Source organism: Pagrus major, chromosome 6, assembly GCF_040436345.1.
Source record: "Pagrus major chromosome 6, Pma_NU_1.0".
Classification (NCBI taxonomy): Eukaryota; Metazoa; Chordata; class Actinopteri; order Spariformes; family Sparidae; genus Pagrus; species Pagrus major.
This window is the reverse complement of record NC_133220.1, coordinates 17,586,128-17,606,877: the sequence shown is the minus strand read 5'-3', so window position 1 is coordinate 17,606,877 and position 20,750 is coordinate 17,586,128. Positions and strand designations below refer to the sequence as shown.

At 41.6% G+C, this 20,750-nt stretch overlaps 2 protein-coding genes across 4 annotated transcripts; both read left to right on the top strand.

The window, feature by feature from the left end:
- On the top strand, positions 1 to 13,200 carry pbrm1l (polybromo 1, like). Of its 2 annotated transcripts, none has more exons than XM_073467727.1 (30): positions 1 to 81; positions 419 to 595; positions 754 to 851; positions 1,017 to 1,164; positions 1,314 to 1,463; positions 1,644 to 1,760; positions 1,839 to 1,907; positions 2,024 to 2,122; positions 2,207 to 2,292; positions 2,413 to 2,504; positions 2,587 to 2,803; positions 2,906 to 3,047; positions 3,238 to 3,323; positions 3,479 to 3,758; positions 3,886 to 3,991; positions 5,006 to 5,645; positions 5,939 to 6,159; positions 6,262 to 6,453; positions 6,961 to 7,118; positions 7,219 to 7,461; positions 7,940 to 8,085; positions 8,354 to 8,511; positions 9,073 to 9,256; positions 9,359 to 9,566; positions 9,698 to 9,896; positions 9,976 to 10,047; positions 11,339 to 11,500; positions 11,859 to 11,923; positions 12,196 to 12,400; positions 12,768 to 13,200. In XM_073467727.1, the coding sequence occupies exons 2-30, from the start codon at positions 452 to 454 to the stop codon at positions 12,929 to 12,931; spliced, it is 4,851 nt and encodes a 1,616-aa protein (XP_073323828.1). In that variant the 5' UTR covers positions 1 to 81; positions 419 to 451; the 3' UTR covers positions 12,932 to 13,200. The 2 variants fall into 2 exon arrangements, with proteins under 2 accessions (XP_073323828.1, XP_073323827.1); XM_073467726.1 differs by having other exon boundaries at positions 9,976 to 10,131.
- Positions 13,201 to 13,350: 150 nt separating this feature from the next.
- On the top strand, positions 13,351 to 20,750 carry stau1 (staufen double-stranded RNA binding protein 1). 2 transcript variants are annotated; one of them, XM_073468190.1, is made up of 15 exons: positions 13,351 to 13,550; positions 15,174 to 15,487; positions 15,782 to 15,903; positions 16,021 to 16,165; positions 16,270 to 16,426; positions 16,538 to 16,709; positions 16,816 to 16,911; positions 17,046 to 17,258; positions 17,347 to 17,490; positions 17,601 to 17,747; positions 17,860 to 17,935; positions 18,047 to 18,366; positions 18,461 to 18,583; positions 19,345 to 19,424; positions 19,951 to 20,750. In XM_073468190.1, exons 2-15 carry the CDS (start codon positions 15,295 to 15,297, stop codon positions 20,036 to 20,038), a joined length of 2,076 nt encoding a protein of 691 aa, XP_073324291.1. In that variant the 5' UTR covers positions 13,351 to 13,550; positions 15,174 to 15,294; the 3' UTR covers positions 20,039 to 20,750. The 2 variants fall into 2 exon arrangements, with proteins under 2 accessions (XP_073324291.1, XP_073324290.1); XM_073468189.1 differs by lacking the exon at positions 13,351 to 13,550 and having other exon boundaries at positions 15,198 to 15,487; positions 16,021 to 16,177; positions 19,951 to 20,137.

Genomic DNA, 20,750 nt, shown 5'->3' with positions numbered 1-20,750 from the left:
GTTTTCAAACAACACTAGCTAGCCAGCTAGCCGTTAAACATTTTTGCTCAGGGAACCACGGCAAACTTTGCTGAGTTTTGGGTGAGATTTGTGTTTGAAAGTCTTTTTTATTTCGTTTTTGACTATTTATCTTTGCTTGTGAGTGTTTGTCGTGACTTAAATATACATATATAGCCTGGCTGTGTTGGAAGGAAAGCGGCAAGACAGCTAGGCTAACATGCTAACAGCCGTTCGGCAGTTGGCTTTGTTTCATACATCCCAAGCGATGCTAACGCTAACCGGTTGAGTTTGCTCCTGTTCCAGTTTAAGGCTTGTTGGGAAGTGCGCTACTACTATTTACTGTAACTCAGGTTAATTGCGTGTAAGTCGAGAAAAAATTCCCCAGCAAGTTTAACCCCTTTCTATTGTGTGTTTGTAGCTAGCGGGCTAGCCTGTTGTTAAACCAGCAGCGATGTCAGCAAGCTCCAAGAGGAGAAGAGCCACTTCACCCTCCAGCAGTGTGAGTGGAGGAGGCGACCTCGACGATACCACCTCCTCTACTCCTGGAAGTGGCAGAAAAAGAAGAAGAACATCCAACGTTCCTCCTGTAGATACGGTAAATAAACGCACTTGATGCATTGGATGCTTTATTTACATCGGGTTTTGTATGACTTTAACCGATCTTACCAGAACGCTTCAGCTGTTGTCTTAATATGTGTGCGCTAGTTAACACTTCAACTAATATTAGAGACTTTGTTTACTTGTTCTCTCCAGATTGCTGTATGCCATGAGCTGTTCAACGCTGTCAGGGACCACAAGGATGAACAAGGAAGGCAACTTTGTGAAGTTTTCCTTAGGGTACCAAAGAGAAGGTACGTAAAGACAAGAGTAAAGGTTGACATTGGCAGTATTTTGTAGGTGGATACCTGTTGCAGTTAACATGGATACCAATCACCTAAACTGTAGATGTAATCTTGAGATTTGACTGCCTGACTGGAGGTTACAGTGATGTCTGATACTCTCTTGTTCTCTTTCAGGAATCTGCCTGATTATTATGAAGCGGTGTCCCAGCCAATTGATATGACAAAAATTCAGTATAAACTAAAGTCAGACGATTATACTGATATTGAGCAGCTTACTGCTGACTTCCAGCTCATGTTCAACAATGCCAAATCATTCTACAAGGTAGGTTGGCAAAAGATGCAGGTGCAGCATTTCTGTCACAGTAATTAAGTGTTTATTATTCTTTGAAAATATGTTATCAGTGTCCACTGACTTTGAGCGTGGTCTCCATTTTCCCATGACAATATTCCTTTGCATTCTCAACAATTCAGAGTGACAGCGAGGAGTATCAAGCTGCATGCAGGTTGTGGCAGGTATATTTGCAAACAAGGGCTGAGTTTGTGCAACCTGGAGATGGAGATGAGGATGATGAAGATGGTGATGATATGATGGATAATCCAGGAATGTCAACCGAAGATGAGGTAAATTATTTTCCCAAAGTATTGCTAAGGTGCCCTGTCATGTCTTTTTACTTGATATAACATTTTTAACATTTTAAAATGATGGGGTTGTTTTTGTATTAAGTAGGTCAAAAATGTTTTTCAAGGACATTTTGTGTAATGGCGCTACAGGGGAACCAATTTACGCTTTTTTTGTTTTAGACCTCAACCAGCAGTTTGAAGGAGGTGTTGGAGCAACTCTTGGAGGCTGTGGTTTCACACGCCGATCCCTCAGGGCGTCTAGTCAGTGAACTGTTCCAGAAACTGCCTTCCAAAGTGGTAAGTCCTTTTTATATTCCTCCATCAAATAATGCCCCTGAAATTTTTCACATTTACAGACTTTTCTTGCTTTCGTAGCATTACCCAGACTACTATGCCATTATAAAGGAGCCAATAGATCTGAGAACGATCGCTCAAAGGATACAGGTAGTTTCTTCGTTTCATTTGTTTTGCATCAATTTTCTTAAAAGATTAAAACCTAAGATTTTAAGATCTTTGTGATGTTTTATTATAACCAGCACTAATTTATATTTTTTGCATAGATTGGATTCTATAAAAGTGTCAATGCTATGGCAAAGGATGTTGACCTGATGGCCAAAAATGCCAAAACATACAATGAACCAGGATCTCAGGTTTTCAAGGTAACCTCCTTTTTCTTGAATTTCTTTTTTTTTTAAAGATCCCAAACATCCCAAATCTCAACAGTTGTCCTCTTCATTTTATAGGATGCAAACACCATAAAAAAAGTCTTCATCCAGCGGAAGACTGAACTTGAACACGCTGAACCCACTAAATCTAGTCTTCGCATCAGGTATTAAATCACTATTGCTTTGTTATTTAGTATATTACTTTTGTCTAAAATACAAATCTTTTATACAAAACAGATTGTTTTTCTTCATGGTGGGTGTTTTGTGTTTTTGCTTCTGTTTAGAAATCGCAGGTCTGGCCAGGGGGAGCGACTCTCTGGCGTCAGCGTAGCTCTTCAGTATGGCTCAGAGAGTGAGGACGACCCTGTACTCTCTGGTAAGTATGAGTGCTTAAGGCAGCAGTGAAATTGACCTTGTGTTGTGTGTTTTAAAACAGTACGTCATGTAAATGTTTGCAGGGTCTGTTTGCTATGATGAAGGAGAGTCAGAGGCCGAGAGTCAGAGTTCTAGTATGGAAATGAGCAACCCGATCTTCCAGCTGTATGAGGCTGTGAGGGGTGCCAGGAACAACCAGGGCCAGGTCTTCTCTGAGCCTTTCCAGCAGCTGCCCTCTCGCAGGGAATATCCTGACTATTATACGCAGATCAAACAGCCCATTGCTCTGCAGCAGATCAGGTAAGGATTAATCTTTTTTTTTTATTACACCTACTGGGATTGTATATTAAAAGTTTCTAAGGGAAATTCAGGGCCTTCATAACCTTTATGTTTATTTTCAAGGGCAAAGATGAAGAACGGCGAGTATGAAAGTGTGGAACAGATGGATGCTGACCTCACTCTGATGTTTGAGAACGCAAAGCGCTACAACATGCCTAACTCAAGCATTTACAAACGGGCCTTCAGGCTTCAGCAGATCATGCAGGTAAGGACATCTGCTCTATTTTTTTAAATGTCAGGTTACGCTGCAGGATGTTTTGACTCTAATTAGGCCAAGAATGAAAGAAATTAGCCGTAATTTGAAACAGACTATGAAGCATCTTGCAGAAATAGCCCAGAGAGTGTAATTGTCCACTGGGGTATCCGCCTGTCTGTTGATCTGTATGTTTGTGTAGGCAAAAAAGAGGGAACTTCTGAGGAGAGATGACGAGGATGGAGACAGCATTCTGTCATCTGATGCAGGGAGCGTCAAAAGGAAAAGGTATACTTGTTTTTCTCCATTGCTGTTTCTCTTAAATATGAAGAATCTGTAGTTCGCTTGCTTATAACAGTAAAATATATCACTCACAAAGCCTTGTTTGGTTTCTCAGTGTTGCCATCCAAGCTCATTCATTCTCTACTTTCATTCTTCTTTAGCCACAAAAAAAATGTCAAAAAGAACCGGATGAAAGCCTTGTATGCCGCAGTGACTGAGGCCAGGGAGGCGGGCACCAATCGCCGTCTTTGTGATTTGTTTATGGTCAAACCATCCAAGAAGGACTACCCTGACTATTATAAGGTCATCCTCGAACCAATGGACCTGAAGACCATCGAGCACAACGTCCGCATTGAACGCTACGCCACGGAGGAAGCTCTGATGGACGACATGAAGCTGATGTTCCGTAATGCCCGGCATTACAACGAGGAGGGATCTCAGGTAGACAGTGACATTTAATTTAAATTATGCTGTGTTTTTTTTTTTTTCTACTGTTGGATGCAGAACAATCTTGGCATGTGCTATCTTTTTCTGATATTACCAATTTTTGTGGTGGGGGTTAACGTAGGTGTATAATGATGCTGATATTCTGGAGAAGATATTGAAGGACAAACGCAAGGAGTTGGGACCTTCGCCTGAAGAAGAGGAAGTGGGATCTCCCAAACTGAAACTAAGTAAGTTTGATCACATCAATGATTTTACATGTCTTGGCCCGTTTGCTAAAAATCAGATACTCTTCACATTACTGCTGACTATTTTCTAAAACATACGTAAGAGATCTTACAGATCTTTCTAACCTTCGAGGCAGCCAAAGGATTTAATTATTATATAAAACATGACTTACAGAGGCTTGAAACAAATCAGTGCTAGTTAATCCATCACAGCAACCATTTGCTTATTATTATTCTTACATACCGGTCCAGCTGTGCTAGCTGTGACTGCACTTCCAAAAGGAAGAAACCTGTTGACTTGTTGACCACTCACGTGCCACTGTCAACCTTTCATCTTTGAATTGTGCTTATATCCTGACCTGTTTTATATATATGGTACGTCCCAACAGGGAAGAATGCTTTATTTAGTGACCCATGGATCTTTCCTCTAGCACCAGCATCAGCCCAAATTTTGCCTATCCCAATTTGCCATCCACTGAGTACAAAATGGCAACTGTTGCTCTTACCACTTTGTCTTGGCTTTGATTCCAACAGTTCTGTCTAATCTTTTTAATTCTTCTTTAGTTTATATAATTTGGCATAATTTTTTACCTTGCCCCCTCCCACACAACCCTCAACCATTGTCAATGCATTGAATGGTTAAAAATAGAATACTGATGAATGATTATTTTAAGTTAAGTAAACATCAATGACAGTGACAACAATCATAAGATAAATCTAAATTCAAAATTCTAATAAAATGGTTCGGAGAAGTTTACATCAATTGAGCAAGTTGCATCTCATAAGTACCAAGCACAAAGCACCATGTTCAAATGAACTATTATTAGTAACCATTTCTATTTACATAAGTTACATTTCAGCAATTAGAGAAAAATGCATCAGAAGTTCCATAAGTATAGTCGTCTACACAAATGCACAGCATCCAATTCAAATTAAAACCAAATAATATAAGTGGTCCTGATCAAAGGGAAGCGGTGTCCATTGGTCAAAATCAAGTGTTTTTCTTTATGTATCTAGGAAAGACTGGTGTTTCTCCAAAGAAGAACAAATACCTCACGCCTCTCCAGCAGAAGCTAAACGAGCTGTACGACGCTGTGCGAAACTTCACTGACCGACGTGGTCGGCGTCTAAGCACAATCTTCCTCCGCCTGCCATCTCGTGCCGAGTTGCCTGACTACTATGCTACTATCAAGAAACCTGTCGATATGGAGCGCCTACGGAGCCATATGGCAGCCGGACGTTACCAAGACGTCGAAGCCCTGGTGGAGGACTTTGCTCTCATGTTCAACAATGCCTGCATGTACAACGAGCCAGAGTCTCTGATCTATCGGGATGCTCTAGTGTTGCACCGGGTGCTGCTAGAAACACGCAAGCAGCAGGAGGGAAGCGAGGACTGCGGGCCTCCTGCTGTGGGACCTCTGGTGCGAGAGCTGATCAGGAACCTGTTTGTGTCTGTGATGGGCCACCAGGATGAAGAGGGCCGGTGCTACAGTGACTCTTTGGCTGAGATTCCTGCTGTGGATCCGGCTGCCCCTGAGAAACCACCACTAAACTTTGATATCATCAGGATGAACGTGGACCGTGGACGCTACAGGAGACTGGATGTCTTCCAGGAACACATGTTTGAAGTTCTGGAGAAAGCAAGGAAGCTAAACAGGTATATCAGCTTATTTTGAAAAGGCTGCCATGTGGCTGTCCGAGGCACAATCAGTGAAAGTGAAGCGACTGATAATCTTACATTGAAACTGACATTAAAAAATAATTTTTATGTAATCGACTTTTTATACTTGATGCATATCAGTTTTTTTGGTAACCAGTTTTTACAAGCATTTAGTGTAAAACTTTGTATAGATAATTTGTGATTTTTAGTAAACTGTATTGCAGACCAACACTGCTTCCTCAGCTAAAACGGTGCAAGTGTTTACATTTTGAGTTTTTTTGCGTTTGCAGGACTGACTCTGAGATATTTGAGGATGCTGTTGAACTACAACAATTTTTCATCAAGATCAGGGACGAGCTTTGCAAGAATGGAGAGATTCTGCTCTCTTCTGCACTCAACTACACGGTAAAACATCTGCACAGCGACGTCGATCAGGAAAAGAGGGAGAAAATTCCAAAAGAGATTGAGGAGGACAAGCAAAAGACAGAGGAAGAGGGGGAGGAAAACAAAGGTATGTGTGTATGTGTATGTGGACTTCTTGATTAATACACAGGATATGTTAAAATGTTGATGTGGTATTAAATGGATCCAATTTTATATTTTGTACATGAAGATGGTGAGAAAACCGAGGACCTGCCAGGAGAGGCATGGCGTTCAGAGTCGGAGAGAGAGCGAAGGTACAGTCAGGACTGTAGCTTTGAAAACCGCACCTACCATGTGGGGGACTTTGTCTATGTGGAGCCGTCGGAACCGAACCTGAAACCACACATCGTCTGTATCGAACGTCTGTGGGAAGATGAAGCAGGTAACAAAGTTACCTCTTTTTTCCCCCGAAAACTTTAAAAAAATGTCCATATCAATTAGCCATAATACACTATACATATATATATTAGTACACATATGTAGGGCTGCACTATATGGTAAAATAAAAAATCATATTGCGATTATTTTTGACAGACATGACCTATTGATAATGATAATATGGTTGTTGAGGTCTGTGCCAAACATGTTCCTTTATATCTGCAGAACAAGATTTTCAGGCATCTCTTACAGCACTACAGTACTCAATTATAATCCTGTTTTGTCACGTGGCCATATAGCAATTATAAGAATATTTTGATTAATTGTGCAGCCCATATATGGTCACAAATAGACAAAATATCAAAATTTTATTTTAATATTATTTTTTAATGATGCACTTCTGTCAAATTCAATTAATATAATATTGTATTTTACTTTCTTGCAAAATTATAAATGTTTATATTGAATGTTTGCAAATATGTGCTTGTCTTGTCTTTACTTGTGTGTGAAGGTGAGAAGTGGCTCTATGGCTGCTGGTTCTACAGACCAAGTGAAACCTTCCACCTGGCAACACGCAAGTTTCTGGAGAAGGAGGTCTTCAAGAGCGACTACTACAACAAAGTGTCCATCAGTAAAGTTCTGGGCAAGTGTGTGGTCATGTTCGTGAAGGTAAGACCCCAACAGGAACTGAACCAGATACAAAAAAATGTTTTATTTACTTTGACATGGATCTGTTCACCCAACTGTGACCTTTTGCTGCTTTCTATAGGATTATTTCAAAATGCAACCCGAGGGCTATGGGGCCGACGATGTGTACATCTGTGAATCCCGTTACGCTGCCAGAAACAAATCGTTCAAGAAGATCAAGATTTGGGCCATGCCGGCAAGCTCTGTGAAATTGGTCTCTCGGGAGGTGCCACTGCCTGTTGTCCGTGTTGCTTCCATGTTTGCCAAGCCTGACCAGGACAAACCTACATTTTCATACACAGACAGTGGCAGTTTTATGGACAAGGTGAGGTGGCACTTTAATTTTTTTTCCAATCCAAAAATAAGAAAAATTTGATGTCTTTGATTAGAAGAATTTGCTCTAAATAAACCATAACTGTTTCTCTGCGCTGCCTTTCATGAAATTTGTGTCATTTGTAGGAGCAAATTAAAAGACACAATAAAGACAAATTACAGGTACAGATACCAAACTTCAGTACTGACCTATCTTTGGCCTAATCCCAGAAGGCTTCCAGAATCAGGACACTAGCCTTCCAGGACACAAGTATATTTCAGTGTATAGGATAAGGTTGCAGTCTAAATGAAAAAGCATATTGTCTCCAAGCAATGCCTCAACTACAGGGGATTAATTAACTCAGGCATGTCTCGACAAGGGTTAGCTGGGAGGCAGAGGAGTAGTAGTTCCAAGTATGAAAGTTTGTTTGTTACAATATAAACAAACACCTGACTCCTCTGTGTGTGTTTGTGTGTAATTATTCATTTAGGAGAGAGAGGATGTCCAGATGGAGATGAGCGGAGCTGAGCCCGGCTATCTGTACTTTGAACAGTTACGCTACAACAACATCTGGTATAAAGTGGGAGACTGCGTTTACATCCAGTCACATGGTCTGTCTAAGCCCCGGGTTGCCAGGTGGGTGACGGTATATTTTGCTCTGTAGTGTACACGGTTCATAAGGGTGATGGAGATCAGTGAGGTTGTATAGGATGCCAAGTCTACTTTAAGGCAAAACATTATTTTAAATTATATGTAATAATGTAATAAATGTAAGTAATGTAAGTTGCTGGAAAAGCTTAAAAATGCACCTTAAAAATGTGGGAAGAAGACCAATTGTACTTGCCATTGTTGCTTTAAAGTTTTTACTGAGTTATTAACTCTGGCTCCCTTGACTGGGCAACAGGATAGAGAAGCTGTGGGTGCAGAATGGAACTACTTTCTTCTTTGGACCCATCTTCATTCATCCCGAGGAAACAGAACATGAACCCACAAAGATGTTCTACAAGAGAGAAGTGTTCCTGAGCCATCTGGAGGAGACCTTGCCCATGACCTGTGTCATAGGTACTGCTTTGATAACTTCACAGAATTTGTGTTCACACATCACAATGAGCCTGTACATCCTTCATGTGATGTACTTAAAGGAATTGTTAGAAAGCCACAGCCAGCTGCTGTTAGCTTCGCTTAGCACAAAGACTGGTGGTGAAATGGCTTGCATGGCTCAGTCATGCTGTGACAAAATCCACCTACCAGCACCTCTAAAGCTGACTATTTATCATGATATATCTTGTTTGTTTGTTCCATACAAAAACAAAGTATAGAAATGACAATTAAGCATTTAACAGGTATGACTATTTGTTGGCTGGTACAATTAATTTCTTGGATTTGTCACTGGTTGTCTGGCAACTGCTCAGAGCCAAGAAATACTTGGCAAAACCCTGATAAACTGTTGTACAGTTACAATAGCTCTGCCAGAAATCTTCAAAAATGACTATGACTATGACTATGACTATTAAAGGGGTTTCCTTTTCCTCTACAATTTTTGGAGTCGACATTACAGCTACACAAATTACGAATCAGCCCTTTACTAACAAACAAGTTTTGTCCTTCCTGTCTGCTCTCCAGGCAAATGCATGGTGTCCTCCTTTAAGGACTACCTGTCATGCCGACCTACCGAGTTCTCCGAAGATGATGTCCTGCTGTGTGAGAGCCGCTACATTGATACAGAGAAGCTGATGAAAAAGTTCAAGGGTCTGAAACGCTTCTCGTACTCTTCCAAAGTGGTGGAGGATGAGATCTTCTATTTCAGGTTGGTCACTGAAGCATAGCACTGACGCTGATTGAAAACTATAGAATTTCTTTCCCAGTCTGAATTTGTATTTGTGTTCTCTTGTGCTGGTTTTTTGCATAGGAAATTGATGGTGCCACAGAAGGAAGCATCACCCTTTTTGGACAAGAAGATAGATGAGCTCGAGCTTAAACTGGCAGATATGGAGGATGGAGATGATGATATGGAAGATATAGACGACGACGAGGAGGCTCCAGCGACGCCTTCTATGCCTCAGATGCAAACCCCACTTGCAAGCGATATGGACCACATGCCATACACACCTTCTCAGGTACCCATACATCTCCAAAGACCTTAACCAAAGAAGTGTTATGTCCAAAGGTTTTAAACTGCTGCTACTAATATTAACAGTAAGACACAACCTGGTTGTTTTTTAACCTGCGCCTTTGTTTTCTCATGAAGTCCACTCCTAAGGTGAAGGGCTTATCCAAGAAGGAAGGGGCCAAGAGGAAGATGAACATGAGTGGCTACATCTTGTTCAGCAGTGAAATGCGAGCAGTGATTAAAGCTCGACACCCAGACTTCTCTTTCGGGGAGTTGAGTCGACTCGTGGGTACCGAGTGGAGGAACCTTGAGGGTTCCAAGAAAGCGGAATATGAAGGTGAGGAGGAGCACTGAGTAGGCATGAAAATTCTCCGAAGCGAACTGAACTAAAGACAGAAATGATTTTTTTGTTTCAGAACGCGCAGCCAAAATAGTGGAGCAACAAGATCGTGACAGACCACCCCAGAAGCAAGGGTCCCCTAGAGCAGGTACCCCTGTAGGGGCACTGATGGGGGTGGTGCCTTCGCCTAGCACTATGGGAATGATAAACCAGACCATGTCACCTGTGTCAGGTAACCCCTCTCAGAGGCAGCACGAGTGTTTGACAACAAGGCAGCAGGGGAATGAGGCTGGACTGTTAAAAAACCGTAATCCTCTAACGTATTTACCTCAAGACTACATTCTTAAAACAACATTTTTCTTCTTTGCTGCTGTCTCACATTATTTTATGTTTGTAGGTTTTTATTATCATTAGATTCATATCTGCATGACATTGCCTGCATGATTGACTTTTAACCATGAATAACTTTTTTTAAAATTTCATTTAACTTTTATTCTTGTTTTGCCTGCTAACATTTTCAGACCCATTTGTGTTGTCTGCCCCTTTCACACACCGAACCTTTAACATCATCAAGTGGCAGTGGTTTTCATTATCCACACGTCAGTCTCTAATACAGCAAATTTTATGTCAAATATCGGGTCAAGTTGCATGACTGTCCGGTATAGAAAGTTTGTTGGTTTGGTAACGCTTTATATTAAAGGGGCTCTATGTGACAATTTGTGTGATAATTTGAATCCCTTTTTTTGGCGATTTGTGAGCGGATTTTAACTCTAAGTGAAAAAATAGTATTTAGATCCAGTAGCTGCAAAAATCACAGTAAACTGTTGAATAGTGGATGATGAAGTATGTATGAAGCAAAAACAAAGCTTAGTAAAGGTTTAACAATGCGTTTGTAATTCCATTATAAACAATAACGATGAACTGTTTATAAATATCGTTATCTTACAATAAACGTGCATATGATGTGATTATTAACACTTACATAGTGTTATTAACACATTCCAATGTTATAAAGGTTGTAAGGATTCATAATGGACTAACTATTAAATGCGCTTGCTACAAGGACCTTAATATAAAGCGTTACTTTTTTCTATTTGAGAGTTTGGGGGAAAAAGGTATACCCAAATTACTTCATTTAAATCCTGTCAAAAATCAAAAGAAAATTTGTACGATTAGCTTGTAACATCTTGCAAGCCTTACACGGCGATGTTGACACTTCTGTTGCCACTAGAGTTGAAGTTACACATTTACAGACATCTAACAATTCCCGAGCAAACATCGAGAATTGACAATTGAAAATTGTGAGAGAATTTAAGTCTTAAGGTGCATGTGTGAAAGGGGCCACTGTGTGCAGTAGTAGTGCATGTTATTTTTAGAGTCAGCTGCATGTCACTTATGCATGGATTTGTTGTTGTCCTCTCCTCACACTCTTCCCCAAGGCATGATGGGAGCTTACGGCCCACCTTACATGTCCATGCAGAGCCCCCATGAGGGCTTGTTGAGTGTGGCGACAATGCCACCTCACCCTGTAGGGGGGCCCCACCTGCCTCCTCACCATCTCCAGCAAGGTATGCCTGGGTACCCTGGCATGCTTCATCAGGGTAAGGGCCACTGTCCCAGCCACACCTGCTCAGTCACATTCAGTCGTGTCTCTCCTGCTGGAGGGGTTTACCTGGTCCACAGGCTGCACAGCCTGACGTACTTGCTGAGCAGTCAAAGCTCTCTGGTCTCCAACCAACTCTCCAAGTGTACTCACATGCCACACTTAAAATACAGTCTCCATGTACACATTCTCAGATATAATGCATGTAAAGATGACTAACATTCAACTGATATTCAAAAACTAACATTTCCATGAGTCATTTTAAAGCATTGATGTAGAACTCAACAAAAAGCAAACCAGCATGAGTTTAACCACAGTTACTACATGCACAGAAATGAAATTTTGTCATTTAACAGGTATGATGGGCGCTGGGATGAATGGCGTGGCAGGAAGTCCTGCATCAGGCAACTATATGCAACAGGTGAGGCCTGTTTCTAACTAGACTATTGATAATGATTTGTGTTCCTTGCAAAATGTATCATCAGTGTTATTCTGTCATGCAGCCACTGTTTTCACTGATGGAGTCTTACAAGATGTGATCAGAATGTGTTCATTGGAAAACAAACTCTACATGGCTTGTTATTATATAGAGCATACATATTTATAATACATGTTAAACATGTTATTTTTACATTTCACTATTCCACATATTGTCCACATGCTAAAAAGTCTAATGTCATCGCCAAATTTCAGCCTGGGATGTTCAGCCCAGGACAGCATGCTCCTCCACCATATCCAGGACAGGGGCAGCCCTCTCACCTGCAGCCCACCACTCCCATGTTTGTGGCTCCTCCACCAAAGACCCAGAGGGTGCTCCACTCAGAGGCCTACCTCAAGTACATTGAGGGCTTGAATTCAGAGTCCAACACCGTCAGCAAGTGGGACCAAATGCTCAAAGGTGGTGTCTCTTCACTCATATTTTCATTTGGGGCGTGTTTCTCATAGATTTGTACATTAATATACCACCTTATAATGTCTCAGTTACTAAGATGCTAAATTCAACATATTGAAGTCAAGACAATAATGTTGATGTATAAATGTTATTGGAAATGTAATTATTATACATTACTGTAACAGTACATGAGAGAAGCAGGATTGTTTAAGTATGAATACATATCTGGAAAGTACTGCATGATTTTCTGTGAATTTTAAAGCACATTGGTCATTTGAAGTCCCACCTTGTTGCCTTTTATGAAAGAAGAGACATGTCTCCATTCACCTGCTAAGTAAGTAAACTAATCAAAAATCCTGTGTTTCCTCAACAGCTCAAAGGCGTGACGCTTACCTGACCAAAGAGCAGGAGAGCCGGCTGCCAGCTCACTGGCTCAAGAGCAAAGGAGCCCACACCACTATGGCGGACGCACTGTGGCGCCTGCGTGACCTGATGCTGCGAGACTCTCTGAACATCTGTCAGGCACACAACCTGTAACCCATTGGACACTCACTGTACCACTATAACCAGCTCACTCACTGCTTTTATCCTCAAGCTATGGAGTTTAGAAAGGATTATAGACTATAGAAGCAATATTTTATAGTGAAACCTGATCAATTTTATATTTATTAGCTAATATGATGAACTTGATAGTTATTTGTGTGTGTGCATTTTCATTTTTTTTACAGACCGGATTAATTATGCTGCAAAATCATGTTTTTTTGGCTTATTGATACTACCAAAATAAAAATTCAGATTATCATGTTCATGCTGTGTTTGTTTTTTTATTGATTGTCCTCAGCAAGCATTGCTGTTGTGCTTGTTTATGATGATGATAAGAAAAAAAAGCGTGATGAATCTTCACTATCAATGAAATCTCTGCTTTATTTTGGAAGTACTTCCTCTCTGGCGACGTCACTTCCTGAAAAGCGAATCAAGATAGGGCCATTCTCTTTAGTGTTTGCCCTGTTTTCCCAATGTCCATCTCCTCACCGCCCGTATTTTGATTTAAAAATAACATAGACTGACTCCTGAAACTGGCCGTTTACAAAAGAAAACGACAGTATATCAAAGTGTACTATGGAGTAACTAAAAACTGAACAAAAGGAACGACGAGGTGAGGTTTATTTCATGCAGTGACATCGAGGGGTCGAGGTTAGCTAGCTAGCAATTTCACCGGTTGTTCTCCAGACTCGCTGGGAATTAATGTGAGACGTGTTGTGTTATTAGAAAATAAACTAGTGTCAGGTATTGCTGCTAATGAGCTGTGAGTACATCTTTCTGAAGACACCATTGTTAGTCATTTGAGTGTTCAGGTTCATTTTCTACAGAGGTTGTCCCATTATGTGCATCCCTCCCACTGTAGCTAGCTAGCTGACGTTAACGTGGTCTTATGGGAAAGCTCCCTCAGCTACCCGGCGGTCTGACACAATATAGAGCTTGTTAATGTCCTACTGACAATATTTCTTTATTTCTGACATACGGCCATACCATTAAAAAAAAGCTATAAGTCATCAAGACGTAGTCGTGTATGCATATTTGCAAGCGGTTGAAGCTCCATATTTGTAGCCGCTACCTAGCTCGCCTTCTAATAGCAAAAAAATGAGCAGTTGTTAAGTTGTCATTTAAGTAGCGAGTTACTTAATGTTGTGTAGCATACATTTAGCTGAACGAGGCACGTTAAATCCAGTGCAGGTGAATTTTAATTGTTTTAAATCACAGAAAGCGGTGGCTCTAAGGGCCCCCACAACACCCAGACTGTGATGGACACCTCCCAACCAACCGAGCACTTTGATAAGAACAAACTAATTAGGATGTTTTTGGGTCTGCAGCATCATTGTATGACAGCTAGGCAAACCAGAATATTGAGGAGGAATCAGTTTAAGCCATGCTAACAGGGGTGGTCAGTGTAGCCACCCAGCTGGTTGCATTGTTTGGTTGTCGTCGTTCTTGCTGGCTGTGACTGGTAGATAATGTTGACCTGGTGGGTGTCGTCCTGTCTTGGCACTCTACATAAACCACCATCTATGATTTGCATATGTAATGCATATATATACACACACACAATATGTTCTGGCATTCATGAATGTTGCAAAAGCTTTAATGAATACACATTTGTAAAGGGCAATTAGTTACCAGAGTTGTGTCTTTTTTTTTATTGCCACAGAAGGAATATTGCTTAGAAATGTGCTTTCTTCTGGACTGCACTGTACTTTTACTACAACCAAACAATCTAGAAAGTCACGATAGTTGACTATCAAGGCACTATGTAAGGCAGAATCTTCTTAGCACTTGTCAAATATTATTCATCTGGGCTTATCTGAAATGAAACTCGTAATGATTTGAAGGTGCAGAATGTGTCTGTATCGAGGTTGAAAGTTAAACTTGAGGGTGTAAAATCTGCCCATGAAGCTCAGTGGTTAGCAGTGTTGACTCACAGCAAGAAGGTGCTGGTTTCAAACCTGATCCAGGCAGCTGGGGCCTCTCTGTGTAGATTTAGCATTTTATCCCAAGCATTGCATGGGTTGTCTCCCACAATCCACACATGGGTGAGCAAATTGGACACTAAATTACAATAGATGTTAACTTGGGTCTTTGTTTTTATTCAGGCCATTGATGGGCATCCTGAGGGCTCCAGTATCTGTGACAGACTTTTAGATTAATTAAAAATGCTGCCATATTCTTCATCCGTAATAATTGGCGCATCTCAGTCACTTGTCTTATATCCTCACTTTTCCAGGCAGAGCACATATCAGACCTCCTCAATAAAGAGTTCCTCCCACTTTGGCATTTACCATTGCTGCACTACAAAGTTCTTAACTTGACCTCAACCTACGATTGACTAAGCTAGACCAACGAGGATGTCCCAGCTCCAGTTTCAGTGTCCGGCTAGCCCCATGCCTGCTGCCTCTGCCCCACTGCAGCTGGGGCAGCCACAGCCTGGCTACAGCATCCCGTGTGCCTCAGGCACCTTACCCTCGGAGAGCGCCAGCCAGCCCATCAGGAGCTCCGCTCTCCCTGCAGGCTCAGCCACTCCCTACAATACCACCACAGGTTGGCTTTATTTATTTGTTGGATAACAAAAGCTTATATTTTATTGCTGCAATTCATTTATTTTATTTTTTTTGTGCACAGTAAAGTACTATCTTTAAGCCACTAACATTTGTGGTTGCAAGTAATGCATATGTTTTTTTTTTATTCCTTTAAACTTCTTGTTTTCTAAGGTTTATTAAACCCTACATCTTCTTCTTTTTCAGATTATTTGTGTTTTTGCCGGCTTTGGGACTCACAGCAAACTCTAGTTTTGTGTTCATGATCATGTTTGTTTTCTTTTTTGTTTTGTCATAGTATCTAACATGGCAAACCCTAAAGAGAAGACCCCCATGTGTTTGGTGAATGAGTTAGCCCGTTTCAACAAGATCCAACCTGAGTATAAGCTGCTTTGTGAGCAAGGACCAGCTCACTCCAAGGTACTTCAAGATTATTTTTTACAGACAACCCAATCGTGTAATTTTATTCAAACTATTGTCTTCTTTTGTCACAAGGTCATGCTGGTGACAGAGACTGTACTGTTTTCCCTCTCTCAGATTTTCTCAGTTAGACTCACACTGGGAGATCAGCACTGGGAAGCAGAGGGGACCAGCATCAAGAAAGCCCAGCATTCCGCGGCTGCATCTGCCCTCGATGAGACGACACTTCCCAAGCCCACCGTGAGGACGCCCCGCAACACAGGCAAGAACCCAGGTGGGCTCTTCCCACTGGCTCTGTAACAGTCTTTTGATAAGCTTTGCTAATATATCGTTTTATCTTTTGTTTTCTCTGTGTTGGCCTTACAGCAGATGGAATGACACATACCATGGAGTTAAATGCACTATGTATGAAGCTTGGTAAAAAGCCAATGTATAAACCCATCGACCCGTACCCGGGGATGAGACCACCAAACTTCAACTACAATGTCCGGGCTCCAGGACCTTACCAGCGCTCTATGCAACAGTGAGTTTCCTTCACTTGGAAATTAGAAAATATGACATTCTTCCGTTTTGTCTTGATTCAGTTCATTTGTAATATGGTAAAAGACAGTTGCATTGACTTTTTTGTCTCCAGGTACTACTATCCATTTCCTCCAGTGGGACCAATGTTATACCACATGGAGCTTTCCATCGGAGGCCAGCAGTTTATTGGTAAGGGACGCACACGGCAGTTAGCCAAACATGACGCTGCTGCCAAGGCCCTGAAAGTGCTGCAAAAGGAGCCAATATTGCAACAGTTGCCAGTGGTGAGAAAAGAAGTGTACAGTCAGCATGGAATAGTGCTTGAATGCCTTTTGTGCAGTTTTATTCAGACAAATTTTCTTTCTTTAATATGCTTTCTGCTCTTGACAGATGAATGGAGAGCCTGAAGAGGAGAACCTCAACAAATCAGAAATCAGTCAAGTGTTTGAAATTGCACTGAAACGCAATTTACCTGTCAACTTTGAGGTGATTTATACATTTTTTAAAATAAATGTTAATAGGCATACATCAGTTCAGTAATGTGTCGACAAGATGTATTAATTATGAGCCCAGTTTCTTATCCTGTTTAACTGTAGAACTGTTGTTCTGTTGTTTTCCAGGTTTTAAAGGAGGAAGGCCCTCCCCACATGAAGAGTTTTATAGTGTGTGTTACAGTCGGGGAGTTCACTGGACAGGGTGAAGGGAAGAGTAAAAAGATTGCCAAGAAGCTGGCAGCAGCAGCGGTGCTGGGGGAATTGAAGAAGCTACCCCATATACCCAGTGTGGAAAAAACGCTGCCACGCATCAAGAAGAAAACCAAATCCATCATCAAGGTAATGTGATAAGTGAGCTGGAATAAGAACAATCGGCACAGACCGAGAGTCTCGTCATTACGTGATGATTAATCTGTCATGCCAACAGCTGCAGACCAGCCCAGAATATGGCCAGGGAATGAATCCCATCAGTCGCCTGGCTCAGATCCAGCAGGCCAAGAAGGAGAAGGAACCAGAATACAGCATGGTGACAGAAAGAGGTCTACCTCGGCGCAGGGAGTTCGTCATGCAGGTGATTTGACAGAAACTGAAGCACTCCAGTAGCGTTGTGCCTGTTCGCCTCTGCCTCTGCTTGTTAATTGCTCACCTGTTCAGTTTTTTGCTGCATCTTTTCTGATATAGGTGGCAGTGTGCGGCCAGTCTGCAGAGGGAATGGGACCTAGTAAAAAGGTGGCCAAGAGGAACGCAGCAGAGAAGATGCTGGAGCTCTTGGGATATAAAGTGCCTCAGCCTCAGCCCCCCAAACCGGCACTCAAGACTGATGAAAAGGTACTGCTATACCTATCAAGCAAGTCCTGTAAACTTAGAAGACAATGAAAGTTTATATCTCTGTGCAAAACCTTCATTCCTTCATTTACATGTGTTGTTTTTGTCATTTTAGACCCCAGTGAAAAAGCCTGGTGATGGGCGCAAAGTGACCTTCTTTGAACCTGGCTCTGTAGAGGACGTGGCATTGGGTAAGTGTCAATAGATCTGTCAGACTCACATGTTTGGCAGTGGTCAAATAATTTGTTATATTATTTCTATTGTGCTTATGTAAACTTAACAAATGTGCTTTTCCTTTGAAGGTTCCAAGGAGGAGGACTTCCGCCTGCCTTACCTGAGCCACCAGCAGCTGCCTGCAGGCATCCTGCCTATGGTCCCTGAGGTGGCTCAAGCAGTCGGGGCCTACCAAGAATCCCAGGCCAAGGACTACAGTCGAGCTATACCCAACCCGGGCAAGGCCACAATCACTGCCATGATTGCCAACGAGCTGCTTTACGCAGGGACATCCCTGACTGCTGAGACTATCCTGAAGAACAAAAATAACATGAACCAACTGCCCCACGGCCCCCTCACCAGGCCTTCAGAACAGCTCAGCTTTCTGGCATCCGTGCAGGCCCTGCAGGTAACTGGCAAAATGTTCTGCTCTGATGAACTCAATAATTGCATTAGATTTAGGTTTGAATGTTTAAAATGTATCTTATTGTATTTGTTTACAGGTGGAGTACAAAGATTTTCCTAAAAACAATAAGAACGAGTTTGTGTCACTGATCAACTGCTCCTCCCAGCCACCGCTCATCAGTCATGGGATTGGGAAAGACGTAGAATCCTGTCATGATATGGTGAGTATTTTTAAAAACTACAGACTTCATCCCTCTAGTTTAATAGTTTTTAACACTCTTTTATACCTGTCAATACTTAGAATGTGATGACTCACATTGTGTGTGTGTGTGAGAGAGAGAAGAGACAACATTGCAGCCAAAATCCTAGAAATGTGGGAGTATTTGGATGCCTTAGGAAGGACCAGGCAATTGTTGATGAAGGATAACCAACAGGAACAGGAACAGAAGCTGAAAACAAGTGGCTATCAGATTGTCAAACATATATAAGTTTTAGTCATATGCTGCATGTTTCTGCCAAAAACAGTACAGTAAAAAGGCCTATTTTGTCCACCGTCAGTGTTGTTGTCCTCGCACAGAACAAAACAAGTATGACTGGTTGTCAGATTTTGGAAAAGTCTTTAAAGGTCACCCTATTTCCTCCACACTGTGCACCCATTTGGGCAGCTGTGGTAATAGACAAGCAAACTTCCTTGAAGAAATCCCCCCCCCCCCCCAAATCTAGGCATGTTTCCTGACTTTATTTCAAGAACATACCATGAAAAGTGAGCATGACCAAAGGGAGCACAGCTGCTGTCAAATGCAGGCTGACATGTAATGTACTTACGATTTTACAATGATGCAACAAACGCCCAGTTGTTCCCAAAATGGAGCTGTGTGTTACTGCTTTCTGGACACCCACTCCTTTTCTTGAAGGATACCTGCTACCAAGACAATGCAGCTTTACTTCACTACCTAACCGGTTCTGTTCTCCACCTCTTCAGGCTGCACTGAATATATTGAAGTTGCTCTCCGAGTTGGACCAGCAGTCAAATGAAAGAACAGGAAATGGACCAGTCTCTCGGTAAGCTGTGATAAACACTGCCTCTCCTCTTATGTGTAGCTGTGTCTATAATAAGCCTTTCAGTCTATTCATAATCAAAATGAGTAATCAGTTGCAATAATAACTCCCTATGTAATCTCTCTTAAATTAGCATAAAACAGCTTTTGTTGTTCATCCCTTAGCGGTGCTCTCTGCCTGTTTTCCAACTGGTTCCTGTTTCCCTAGGGGATAATTTTTTAATTTTTGTAACATAAAAAGACGAATCAGCTTAATAACTCTGGTTGGAGTATCATCTGATAGAACTGTTGTTTGATTACAAAGAGCACAGCAGCAAGCTTTTATCTTTTCAAAGGTCTGCTCATGATTAAGGGTTACACATAGTGTTTGGCGTGTTTTTGTTTATTGTGCAAACATGACAGCTTATCAGATCATTTTATTCAGCATATATGTAAATACATCTGTAAACTTCAGATTACAGCCATCAGAGGATCCTGTTAGGACTGAGTTACTGTTAACTGTGACACTACATGGGCTTTATTTTCTACAGGTGTGGCAAGCAGGAAATCGAAAGTGACATGCACCTCAAACAGGCTAACTCAAGCACATTGGCACAGACCCTGGATGGCACTGTTTAGATGATCAGGTTTGGTTGTCTGTAAAAGCACTAGAGAAAACTCAGACACTGTGTTCTTAGTCAGTTTTAGAAGGCACCGGGAAGCTTTGGGCACTGTATGCTCTAAACCATCAATGTTCACTGTCATTATTCCAAAATGTTCACAGTTAAACAAGATTGATAGGAAAAAATAGTGCTTCCCCTTGATGTTGTTTAATTGTTCACATTATTTATTTTTGTTGCGTTGTAGAAAAAGCAGCTGTATCCTAGTCAATGCGTTTGGGGGTTTAAGTGTCGAAAAAAAAAGAAAGAAGCGATTTAACTGTGAACTTGGTTTTTATTTTGCTTAGAACTTGTTTCCTCTCTGTGAGACCTTTTTACCTGTTTTTAAGTCTTTTGCGTTTGTTCCCCTGCTGAGGTAGTTCATTAAACTAGGTCTTGTAAAAGTTGGACCTCATCTTTGGCTATGGTGCAGCTGCCGAACCTCTGATTTTCCTAGAGTGCTTTATATCAACAACCAGTGTTATCGACATTACCATGTAGGGCTGGGAAGAAGTTCTGACTAAATGTAGCGTGTGATGTAATGTGACGTTGTGTCTGCTGTGTGTGGCAGGGACGTTTCCTTGTTGCATCAGTTTCCCTGATTCTCCCTCCTCCTCCCCCCTTATGTCAACCTTCATTCTCTCTCCGCTCCCCATGGTAATTAAACTGTGCTCATGTGCACAAAACAAAGA

Excerpts from the sequence above, each read along its gene's own strand:
- pbrm1l (XM_073467726.1), top strand. The coding sequence starts at position 452 with ATGTCAGCAAGCTCCAAGAGGAGAAGAGCCACTTCACCCTCCAGCAGT. Across the intron at positions 1,908-2,023 it reads CGATCGCTCAAAGGATACAG|ATTGGATTCTATAAAAGTGT; the intron begins GTAGTTTCTTCG and ends TTTTTTGCATAG. Across the intron at positions 11,924-12,195 it reads CAGGCAACTATATGCAACAG|CCTGGGATGTTCAGCCCAGG; the intron begins GTGAGGCCTGTT and ends GCCAAATTTCAG.
- stau1 (XM_073468189.1), top strand. The coding sequence starts at position 15,295 with ATGTCCCAGCTCCAGTTTCAGTGTCCGGCTAGCCCCATGCCTGCTGCC. Across the intron at positions 17,259-17,346 it reads AAACCAAATCCATCATCAAG|CTGCAGACCAGCCCAGAATA; the intron begins GTAATGTGATAA and ends TCATGCCAACAG. Across the intron at positions 17,936-18,046 it reads TGTAGAGGACGTGGCATTGG|GTTCCAAGGAGGAGGACTTC; the intron begins GTAAGTGTCAAT and ends TTTCCTTTGAAG.